General features: G+C 48.8%; 2 protein-coding genes across 2 annotated transcripts in view; one reads left to right on the forward strand and one right to left on the reverse strand.

Annotated features, from left to right (window-relative positions):
* Positions 1-12,337, reverse strand: part of nup98 (nucleoporin 98 and 96 precursor) — a 131,632-nt gene that overhangs the window by 78,802 nt on the left and 40,493 nt on the right. Inside the window, 1 exon segment of the mRNA XM_070892613.1 lies at positions 5,633-5,802. Within this exon segment, the coding sequence (XP_070748714.1) occupies positions 5,633-5,802 (170 nt within the window).
* The window catches only part of LOC139275321 (interferon-inducible GTPase 5-like), a 314,503-nt gene that overhangs the window by 13,768 nt on the left and 288,398 nt on the right, over positions 1-12,337 (forward strand). The gene's annotated exons all lie outside the window — the stretch shown is intronic.

Consider the following 12,337-nt stretch of genomic DNA (forward strand, 5'->3'; position numbering starts at 1 on the left):
CCAATGAAGTACGATTTGGAGTGTAGTCACTGTTGTAATGTGGGAAACGTGGCAGCCAACCTGCGCACAGCAAGCTCCCACAAACAGTAATGTGATAATAGTTTTTAAATAAACAGTTTTTAGTGTTGTGGGTCAAGGGATAAGTATTGGCCCAGGACGCCAGGGAGAACTCCTCTGCTCTTCTTCGAATCGTGGCTGTGGGATCTTTGACATCCACCCGAGCGTGCAGATGGGCCCTCGGTTTAACATCTCATCTGAAACACGGCACATCAGATAATGCGGCGCTCCCTCAGTACTGCCCCTCCGACAGTGCGGCGCTCCCTCAGTACTGCCCCTCCGACAGTGCGGCGCTCCCTCAGCACCGCCCCTCCGACAGTGCGGCGCTCCCTCAGCACTGCCCCTCCGACAGTGCGGCGCTCCCTCAGCACTGGCCCTCCGACACAGTGCGGCGCTCCCTCAGCACCGCCCCTCCGACAGTGCGGCGCTCCCTCAGCACTGCCCCTCCGACAGTGCGGCGCTCCCTCAGCACTGACCCTCTGACAGTGCGGCGCTCCCTCAGCACTGGCCCTCCGACAGTGCGGCGCTCCCTCAGCACTGCACTGGGGGTCTCAGCTTAGATTTTGTGCTCAAGTCTCTGGAGTAGGACTTGAACCCACAACCTTGTGACTCAGAGGAGTGTTACCAACTGAGCTACAGCCCACCCAGGGTGCGGGGGGGGGGTTTAACAGGCACCCGTTACATCCGCCCACATTCCTGTTGGCCAGCCAGAGGATAGGTTCCAGCTTGCACTGCCATTCAAACCCCATTGCGTCTCACTCCCGATAGAGCAGTTACTGCACCAAACTCATGTTTTTCTTGAGGAAGCAAGAAAGCATGTTTTCACTGCGTCTTTTACACCTTCAAGACGTCCCATACGGTCAGGAGATTATTTGGGAGGTGTTACTGCTGTCTTGCAGGCAAACGCGGGCAGCTAATCTGCGCTCAGCAAGATTCCACAAACACCAAAGGGATGGTGTTGAGCAGTTAATGGGATTTTATTTTTGGGTGATGCTGGACTGCGGAGATGTGTTGGCTGCAATGCCAGCAGTCACTGGTTTTCCAACACTGCCACGGGACCTTGCTCGAAAATTGCAACAGGCAGAAGGGACCACGATTCACATCTGAAGGATGCTACCTCCGACGGTAGAACAGGAGGAGGCCGTGCAGCCCCTCGAGCCTGCTCCGCCATTCAATGGGATCACGATCAATCGGCATCTTAACTCCATCTACCCACCGAGCCTCCGCATCACTTAATACCCTTGCCCAACAAAAATCTTTCAATCTCAGTCTTGAAGCTTTCAATTGACCTCCAACCTTTTGGGGGACAGAGGTTGAGATTTTGTCAATCAAGGTGGAGATAGAGAGATTTTTGAACGATAAGGGAGTCAAGGGCGGGCAGGGAAATGCAGCTGAGGCCAAGATCAGATCAGCCGTGATCTTATTAAATGGCGGAGCAGACTCAAGGGGCCGAATGGCCGACTCCTGCTCCTAATTCTTATTTTATGGTTCCAGCACCCTTTGTGTGAAGGGCCTCATGACATCACTCCTGAACGGCCGGGCTCTAATTTTAAGGTGACACCCACTTGTTCTGGACTCCCCCCACCAGAGGGAATAGTTTCTCTATCGACCCGATCGAATCCTTTAATCATCGTAAACACCTCGATCAGAACACAGAAACATAGAAATTTACAGCGCAGAAGGAGGTCACTTCGGCCCATCGGGTCAGTGCCGGCCCTCGGTCAGCAGCCCTGAAGGTTACATATAAACCCATGAACAATGGTGGAAAGGAAAAGAACACCCAGCCCAACCAGTCCGCCTCACACAACTGCGATACCCCTTACATTGAAATATTCTACACTCCACCCCAACCGGAGCCATGTGATCTCCTGGGAGGCGCAAAAACCAGATAAAAACCCAGGCCAAGTGGGGGAAAAAATCTGGGAAAATTCCTCCCCAACCAATCCAGGCGATCAAAACTAGTCCAGGAGATCACCCTGGCCGTATTAGATTCCCTGCAGTACCCACCATCATATCTGTGCCTGCCAACAAAAGGTTATCCAGTCTAATCCCACTTACCAGCTCTAGGTCCGTAACCCTGTAGGTTACAGCACTTCAAGTGCTCATCCAAGCACCTTTTAAATGTGGTGAGGGTTTCTGCCTCTGCAATCCTTCCAGGCACCCACAATGCTCTGTGTGAAGAAGCCCCTCCCCTCAAATCACCTCTAAACCTTTCACCAACCACTTTAAGACTACGCCCCCCTTGTAATTGATCCCTCCACCAATGGAAATAGGCCCTTGTTATTCACTATGTTCAGGCCCCTCAATTTTATACACCTCAATAAGGTCTCCCCTCAGCCTCCTCTGTTCCAATGAGAACAAACCCAGCCTATCCAATCTGTCCTCATAACTAAGATTCTCCATTCCAGGCAGCATCCTAGTAAATCTCCTCTGCACCCTCTCTAGTGCAATCACATCCTTCCTATAATACGGCGACCAGAACTACACGCAGTACTCCAGCTGTGGCCTAGCCAGCGTATTATACAATTTAAGCATAACCTCTCTGCTCTTATATTCTATGCCTCGGCCAATAAAGGCAAGCATTCTATATGCCTTCTTAACCACCTTATCCCCCGGGATCTGTGGACAAGCATTCCAAGGTCCCTTTGTTCATCTACACTATTAAGTGGCCTACCATTTAATGTGGATACCCTTTCCTTATTCGCCCTCCCAAAGTGCATTACCTCACACTTCTCTGAATTAAATTCCATTTGCCACTGCTCTGCCCACTTGACCAGTAGATTGATATCCTCCTGCAGCCCATGACTTTCCTCTTCATTATCAACCACACGGCCAATTTTAGTGTCATCTGCAAACTTCTTAATCATACTCCCTATATTCAAATCTAAATCATTGATGTATACCTCAGCAAGGGACCCTGTACTGAGCCCTGCGGAACCCAATCAGAAACATCCATCCAGATTGAGTAGGTTGGGCTTATACTCATTGGAGTTCAGAAGAATGAGAGGTGATCTTATCGAAACATATAAGATAATGAGGGGGCTCGACAAGGTGGATGCAGAGAGGATACTTCCACTGATAGGGGAAACTAAAACGAGGGGAAATATTCTCAGAATAAGGGGCCGCCCATTTAAAACTGAGATGAGGAGAAATTTCTTCTTAGAAGGTTGTAAATCTGTGGAATTTTCTGCCCCAGAGAGCTGTGGAGGCTGGGTCATTGAATATATTTAAGGCGGAGAGAGACAGATTTTTGAGTGAAAAGGGAGCAAATGGTTATGGGGAGCGGGCCGGAAAGTGGAACTGAGTCCATGATCAGATCAGCCATGATCTTATTGAATGGCGGAGCAGGCTCAAGGGGCCGAATGGCCGACTCCTGCTCCTATTTCTTATGTTAAGTTCAGTCACAAAAACATCCATCAACTTTACCCTTTGCTTCCTACCTCAGCCAATTTTGGATCCAACTTGCCACTTTGCCCTGAATCCCAGGGGCTTTTATCTTCGGGACCAGTCTGCCATGTGGGACCTTATCTAAAGCTTTGCTAAAGTCCATATACACTACAGTGTACGCACTACCCTCATCAACCCTCCTGGTTACCTCCTCGAAAAATTCAATCAGGAGACCTCATTGAGGTGTACAAAATATTGAGGGGCCTGGATATAGTGGATAGTAAGGGCCTATTTCCATTGGTGGAGGGGTCTATTACGATTTAAGTTTTAAGGTGGTTGGTGGAAGGTTTAGAGGGGATTTAAGGGAGGGGCTTCTTTACGCAGAGGGTTGTGGGGATCTGGAACTCGCTGCCTGGAAGAGTGGTGGATGCAGAAACCCTCACCACTTTTAAGAGATGGTTGGATGGGCACTTAAAGTGCAGTAACCTGCAGGGTTACGGACCTAGAGCTGGTAATTGGGATTAGACTGGATGACCTTTTGTTGGCCGGCGCAGATATAATGGTAAGTACTGCAGGGAATAGAATACGGCCAGGGTGTGATCTCCTGGACTAGTTTTGATCGCCTGGATGGGTTGGAGAGGAATTTGCCCAGATTTATTCTCCCTAAATTGGCCTGGATTTTTAATCTGGTTTTTGCCTCTCCCAGGAGATCACATGGCTCCGGTTGGGGTCGTGTGTAGAATGTTTCAGTGTAAGTGGTGTTGCAGTTGTGAGAGATGGATTGGTTGGGCCGGGTGCTCTTTGCCTTTCCGCCATTGTTCGTAGGTTTATATGTAACCTTCAGGGCTGCTGACCGAGGGCCATGCGGCTCTTTGTCGGCCGTCGCGGACACAATGGGCCGAAATGGCCTCCTTCTGCGCAGTAAATTTCTATGTTGCTATGTTAGTCAAACACGATCTTCCCTTAATAAATCCGTGCTGACTGTCCCTGATTAATCGTTGCCTTTCTAAATGTAGATTTATCCTGTCCTTCAGGATTTTTTCCAATAATTTTCCCACCACTGGATGACTGGCCTGTAATTACTCGGCCTATCCCTTTCTCCCTTCTTAAACAAGGGTACCGCATTAGCAGTCCTCCAGCACTATGCCTAAATCCAAAGGGGACTGGAAAATGAAAGTCCAGGCCTCTGCTATTTCCTCTTTTGCTTCGTGCAACAGCCTGGGATGCATTTCATCCGGGCCTGGGGACTTATCCACTTTCAAACCTGCTAAACCCCTTAATACTTCTTCTCTCACTATGTCTATTTCATCCAGAATTTCACACTCCTCCTCGATAGCAGTGTCTGCATTGCCCCTTTCCTTTGTGAAAACAGACGCAAAGTATTCATTAAGAAGCATACCCACATAAGAAATAGGAGCAGGAGTAGGCCATATGGCCCCTCGATCCTGCTCTGCCATTCAATAAGATTATGGCTGATCTGATCATGGACCCAGCTCCACTTCTGCCCGCTCCTCATAACCCCCTATCGTTTAAGAAACTGTCTATTTCTGTCTTAAATTTAGTTAATGTCCCAGCTTCCACAGCTTTGAGGCAGCGAATTCCACAGATTTACAACCCTCGGAGAGAAGAAATTTCTCCTCATCTCAGTTCTAAATGGGTGGCCCCTTATTCTAAGACTATGTCCTCTAGTTTTAGTTGCCCCCATCAATGGAAACATCCTCTCTGCATCCACCTTAACAAGCTCCCTCATAATCTTATACATTTCGATATCACCTCCCATTCTTCTGAACTCCAATAAGGCCCAACCTACTCAACCTTTCCTCATAAGTCAACTCCCTCATCCCCGGAATCAACCTAGTGAACCTTCTGCCTCCATACACTGATTACCCTCCTGGTTTCGAATAGGCCGTACCCTTTGTTTAGTTATCCTCTTAATATAATTATAGAACATCTTTGGGTTTTCCTTGATAATACTTGCCAAGGATTTTTCATGCTCTCTGAGCATTCCTTAATCTTCTAAACTCGAGGCAGCACAAGCCGAGTGTGCGCGGCCGGTCCTTGTACTTTAACCCTTGTAGCCCACTGGGGAATTAACCAGTGCCGACCGACCGACCGACCGACCGACCGACCGACCGACTGACGCGGCGTACACAGCGAGGCCTCCCGCGCGATCGCCTGGTGCTCTTACCATGCTGCTGGTGTTGGGCTGACCCAGAGTGTTGGCGTTGCCGAAACCAAAGCCGGTGCTTGGCGTGGTGGTGGCCAGACCGAAGGGCTTGTTGCCGAAGAGGCCGGTGGTGGGCTGCGGCTGCGCCTGCCCGAACAGGCCGCCCGTGGCTGTGCCGAATGCACCCGTACCTGAAACATAGACAGCCCGCCGTCAGCGGGGAGGGGCGGCTGGAGCAGGAGGGCAGGGGCGAGAAAACGCAGAATTTCACCATCCCTCCCCCACCCCACGGGACTTCACCCTCGCCCACATCCCCAACCACAGGCACGTACACACCCTCGCCCCCCACCCACTCTGTCGTCCAATGCCCACATCCCCAACCACAGGCACTTTCACACACGTTTCCACTCTCACACAGACTCATCTCTCCACTTGCACCCTGATTGGAGCTGTTGCACTCTATTTAAAAAAAAAATAAACACCCAACATACAACCCTCCCACAAATATATACAGGGTTAGCTACATGTATTCCCCACCCCCCACCTCACATAGAATGGTTACAGCACAGGCCATTCGGCCCATCGAGCCCGTGCCGGCTCTCTGCAGGAGCACCTCAGCCAGTCCCCCTCCCCCGCCTTTTCCCCGGAGCCCTGCAAATTTTTTCCCTTTAGATACTTATCCAACTCCCGTTTGAAAGCCACGATTGAGTCTGCCTCCCCCACCCTCTCAGGCAGCGCATTCCAGATCCTAACCACTCGCTGCGTAAAAACGTTTGTCCTCATGTCACCTTTGGTTCTTCTGACAATCACCTTAAATCTGTCTCCTCTGGTTCTCGACCCTTCCACCAATGGGAACAGTCTCTCTCTCTCTACTGAAGGCTTTGTGTCTTAATGCAAGGAGTATCCGCAATAAGGTGGATGAATTAATTGTGCAAATAGATGTTAACAAATATGATGTGATTGGGATTACGGAGACGTGGCTCCAGGATGATCAGGGCTGGGAACTCAACATTCAGGGGTATTCAACATTCAGGAAGGATAGAATAAAAGGAAAAGGAGGTGGGGTAGCATTGCTGGTTAAAGAGGAGATTAATGCAATAGTTAGGAAAGACATTAGCTTGGATGATGTGGAATCTATATGGGTAGAGCTGCAGAACACCAAAGGGCAAAAAACGTTAGTAGGAGTTGTGTACAGACCTCCAAACAGTAATAGGGATGTTGGGGAGGGCATCAAACAGGAAATTAGGGGTGCATGCAATAAAGGTGTAGCAGTTATAATGGGTGACTTTAATATGCACATAGATTGGGCTAGCCAAACTGGAAGCAATACGGTGGAGGAGGATTTCCTGGAGTGCATAAGGGATGGTTTTCTAGACCAATATGTTGAGGAACCAACTAGGGGGGAGGCCATCTTAGACTGGGTGTTGTGTAATGAGAGAGGATTAATTAGCAATCTCATTGTGCGAGGCCCCTTGGGGAAGAGTGACCATAATATGGTGGAATTCTGCATTAGGATGGAGAATGAAACAGTAATTTCAGAGACCATGGTCCAGAACTTAAAGAAGGGTAACTTTGAAGGTATGAGGCGAGAATTGGCTAGGATAGATTGGCGAATGATACTTAGGGGGTTGACTGTGGATGGGCAATGGCAGACATTTAGAGACCGCATGGATGAAGTACAACAATTGTACATTCCTGTCTGGCGTAAAAATAAAAAGGGGAAGGTGGCTCAACCGTGGCTATCTAGGGAAATCAGGGATAGTATTAAAGCCAAGGAAGTGGCATACAAATTGGCCAGAAATAGCAGCGAACCTGGGGACTGGGAGAAATTTAGAACTCAGCAGAGGAGGACAAAGGGTTTGATTAGGACAGGGAAAATGGAGTACGAGAAGAAGCTTGCAGGGAACATTAAGGCGGATTGCAAAAGTTTCTATAGGTATGTAAAGAGAAAAAGGTTGGTGAAGACAAACGTAGGTCCCCTGCAGTCAGAATCAGGGGAAGTCATAACGGGGAACAAAGAAATGGCGGATCAATTGAACAAGTACTTTGGTTCGGTATTCACTAAGGAGGATACAAACAACCTTCCGGATATAAAAGTGGTCAGAGGGTCTAGTAAGGAAGAGGAACTGAGGGAAATCTTTATTAGTCGGGAAATTGTGTTGGGGAAATTGATGGGATTGAAGGCAGATAAATCCCCAGGGCCTGATGGCCTGCATCCTAGAGTACTTAAGGAGGTGGCCTTGGAAATAGCGGATGCATTGACAGTCATTTTCCAACATTCCATTGACTCTGGATCAGTTCCTATGGAGTGGAGGGTAGCCAATGTAACCCCACTTTTTAAAAAAGGAGGGAGAGAGAAAACAGGGAATTATAGACCGGTCAGCCTGACCTCAGTAGTGGGTAAAATGATGGAATCAATTATTAAGGATGTCATAGCAGTGCATCTGGAAAATGGTGACATGATAGGTCCAAGTCAGCATGGATTTGTGAAAGGGAAATCATGCTTGACAAATCTTCTGGAATTTTTTGAGGATGTTTCCAGTAAAGTGGACAAAGGAGAACCAGTTGATGTGGTATATTTGGACTTTCAGAAGGCTTTCGACAAGGTCCCACACAAGAGATTAATGTGCAAAGTTAAAGCACATGGGATTGGGGGTAGTGTGCTGACGTGGATTGAGAACTGGTTGTCAGACAGGAAGCAAAGAGTAGGAGTAAACGGGTACTTTTCAGAATGGCAGGCAGTGACTAGTGGAGTGCCGCAAGGTTCTGTGCTGGGGCCCCAGCTGTTTACATTGTACATTAATGATTTAGACGAGGGGATTAAATGCAGTATCTCCAAATTTGCGGATGATACTAAGTTGGGTGGCAGTGTGAGCTGCGAGGAGGATGCTATTAGGCTGCAGAGTGACTTGGATAGGTTAGGTGAGTGGGCAAATGCATGGCAGATGAAGTATAATGTGGATAAATGTGAGGTTATCCACTTTGGTGGTAAAAACAGAGAGACAGACTATTATCTGAATGGTGACAGATTAGGAAAAGGGAAGGTGCAACGAGACCTGGGTGTCATGGTACATCAGTCATTGAAGGTTGGCATGCAGGTACAGCAGGCGGTTAAGAAAGCAAATGGCATGTTGGCCTTCATAGCGAGGGGATTTGAATACAGGGGCAGGGAGGTGTTGCTACAGTTGTACAGGGCCTTGGTGAGGCCACACCTGGAGTATTGTGTACAGTTTTGGTCTCCTAACTTGAGGAAGGACATTCTTGCTATTGAGGGAGTGCAGCGAAGGTTCACCAGACTGATTCCCGGGATGGCGGGACTGACCTATCAAGAAAGATTGGATCAATTGGGCTTGTATTCACTGGAGTTCAGAAGAATGAGAGGGGACCTCATAGAAACGTTTAAAATTCTGACGGGTTTAGACAGGTTAGATGCAGAAAGAATGTTCCCAATGTTGGGGAAGTCCAGAACCAGGGGTCACAGTCTGAGGATAAGGGGTAAGCCATTTAGGACCGAGATGAGGAGAAACTTCTTCACCCAGAGAGTGGTGAACCTGTGGAATTCTCTACCACAGAAAGTAGTTGAGGCCAATTCACTAAATATATTCAAAAGGGAGTTAGATGAGGTCCTTACTACTCGGGGGATCAAGGGGTATGGCGAGAAAGCAGGAAGGGGGTACTGAAGTTTCATGTTCAGCCATGAACTCATTGAATGGCGGTGCAGGCTAGAAGGGCTGAATGGCCTGCTCCTGCACCTATTTTCTATGTTTCTATGTTTCTATGTTTCTACTCTGTCCAGACCCCTCATGATTTTGAACACCTCGATCAAATCTCCTCTCAACCTTCTCTGCTCCAAGGAGAACAACCCCAGCTTCTCCAGTCTATCCACGTCACTGAAGTCCCTCATCCCTGGAATCATTCTTGTAAATCTTTTCTGCTCCCTCTCTCAGGCCTTCACATCCTTCCTAAAGTGCGGGGCCCAGAATTGGACACAATACTCCAGTTGGGGCTGAACCAGTGTTTTATACAGGTTCATCATAACTTCCTTGCTTATATACTCTGTGCCTCTATTTATGAAGCCAGAATCCGGTAAGCTTTTTTAACCGCTTTCTCAACCTGCCCTGCCACCTTCAACAATTTGTGCCCATATACCCCCAGGTCTCTCTGTTCATGCACCCCCTTTAGGATTGTACCCTTTAGTTTATATTTCCTCTCCTCATTCTACCAAAATGTATCACTTCGCACTTTTCTGGGTTAAATTCCATCTGCCCCGTACCCGCCCATCCCACCAGCCTGTCTGTGTCCTCCTGAAGTCTCTCACTACCCTCCTCACTGTTCACTACACTTCCAAGTTTTGTGTCATCTGCAAATTCTCAATGTGACATCCGTCATATGCACTCTGTTTCTGCTTCATTGTATTCTCGATCTCTTTCATCGCCCAGGGAGCCCTGACTTTAGTTGCCCTGCCTTTCCCCCCAGTGGGAATGTACCTCGACTGTACCCAAACTATTCCCTCTTTAAAGGCAGCCCATTGTTCCATTACAGGTTTCCCGCCAATCTTTGATTCCAGTTTCCCCGGCCAGATCCGTTCTCATCCCTCTGAAATTGGTCTTCCCCCAATTAAACATTTTTACTCGAGATTGCTCCCTGTCCTTTTCCATAGCTAATCTAAACCTTATGATATTATGATCGCTGTTCCCTAAATGCTCCCCTACTGACACTTGCTCCACTTGACCGACCTCATTCCCCAGAACCAGATCCAGCAATGCCTCCTCCCTCGTCGGCTGGAAACATACTGCTCAAGTTCTCCTGAACACATGGCAGAAATTCTCCCCCCTCTCTGCCCTTTGCACTATTAGGATATATTAGGATAGTTGAAGTTCCCCATTATTGCTACTCTATTTCAATGCATCTCTTGAATTTCTCTGCCAATTTGCACTTCCACATTTTTACCACTATAGGAAATGGCCTGTAGAATAAGTGTCAATGTAATAAATGTCAATAAGTAAATGAGAAGATGCCGCCAATGATTTGCATGGTATTACAAGTCAGAAGCTGGAAGTTTTCACAAAGTACATCGCACTTATAACGGAGCTTAAAGGAAGACATGCATTCATATACCAGACGCCTCAAAATGCTTCATAGCCAATGAAGTACTTTTGAAGTGTAGTCATTGTTGTAATGTAGGAAACGCAGCAGCTAATTTACGCACAGCAAGCTCTCAAAAGGCAATGTGATAATGACCAGATATTTTGTCTTAGTGATGATTGAGGGATGAATATTGGCCCAGGACACTGCGGAGAACACCCCTGTTCTTCAAAATAGTGCCATGAGATCTTTTACGTCCACCCGAGAGAATCGATGGGGCCCTCGGTTTAACGTCTCAGCCAGAAGATGGCAACTCCCCCAATACTGCCACTCCCTCAGTAGTGCCCCTCCGACAGCGCGGCGCTCCCTCGGTACTGCCCCTCCAACAGTGCGGCGCTCCCTCAGTACTGCCCCTCCGACAGTGCGGCGCTCCCTCAGTACTGTCCCTCCGACAGCGCGGCGCTCCCTCAGTACTGTCCCTCCGACAGCGCGGCGCTCCCTCAGTACTGCCCCTCCGACAGTGCGGCGCTCCCTTGGTACTGCCCCTCCAACAGTGCGGCGCTCCCTCAGTACCACGGTGCTCCCTCAGTACTGCCCCTCCGACAGTGCGGCGCACCCTCAGTACTGTCCCTCCGACAGCGCGGCGCTCCCTCAGTACTGTCCCTCCGACAGCGCGGCGCTCCCTCAGTACTGCCCCTCCGACAGCGCGGCGCTCCCTCAGTACTGCCCCTCCGACAGCGCGGCGCTCCCTCAGTACTACCCCTCCGACAGTGCGGCGCTCCCTCAGTACTGCACTGGGAGTGTCAGCCTGGATTTTGTGCTCAAGTCTCTGGAGTGGGACTCGAATCTACGACCTTCTGACTCAGAGGCGAGGGTGCTGCCCCCTGTGCCACAGCTGACACCCATCAGCTTATTTCAACTCAGGTGAAAGATAAAATGGAGTTAAATGTTTACGATGTGTTTCGATGGTAAATGTATAGAAATTTGCGGAGGGATTTATGGATTCGAAACTGGACTGAAATAGCGACATTTGTGCTGCTGTACATAGTTTTAAGATGTTATTTTGAAATCACCACTCTCACTGATGTGTAGTGTCTGCACAGCTTATTCGTTCTCAATTTGTGCCATGTTTAAAGGGAGTTCAGAGTAACTACCTGTAACAGGTACAATGTTAGACATGCATTCAAGCTCCAGATCACCTGGCAACAGTCTAGTGACTGAGCAAACACTCACTGGATTCAAGGATGCCCTTAGCATCTGTGCCTAGTTTAAGGGGCAGATGGTGTATGCAGCAGAACCCCTTCCCCAAGGCAGGCCATGGGGGAGGAGGGAGGAGGCACACTTGGAGCAGTTACAAAGTCTGGGCATCGGCAAAAGTACCAAATAAAATAGGTAAAAATACCAAATAAATCTCAGCGGGCAGCACTGAGCTGGAAGCAGCCAGTAGTTCCTGTCCAGCAGGGTGATTGTCATGCCCCTGAATCGATCCCCCTGCTCTGAATTTATCAGAAAGCAGTACTGTTATAACGCTGGTCGAGGGGCAGCTTAAACCTGCTGTGAAGTTTGCGATCGACAGCAGACAGTCTCAGTCACTCTAAACCTTTCTCTTGCACCCCGCCCCGCCCCCCCACACAGAGGGTT

Source organism: Pristiophorus japonicus, chromosome 10, assembly GCF_044704955.1.
Source record: "Pristiophorus japonicus isolate sPriJap1 chromosome 10, sPriJap1.hap1, whole genome shotgun sequence".
NCBI lineage: Eukaryota > Metazoa > Chordata > Chondrichthyes > Pristiophoridae > Pristiophorus > Pristiophorus japonicus.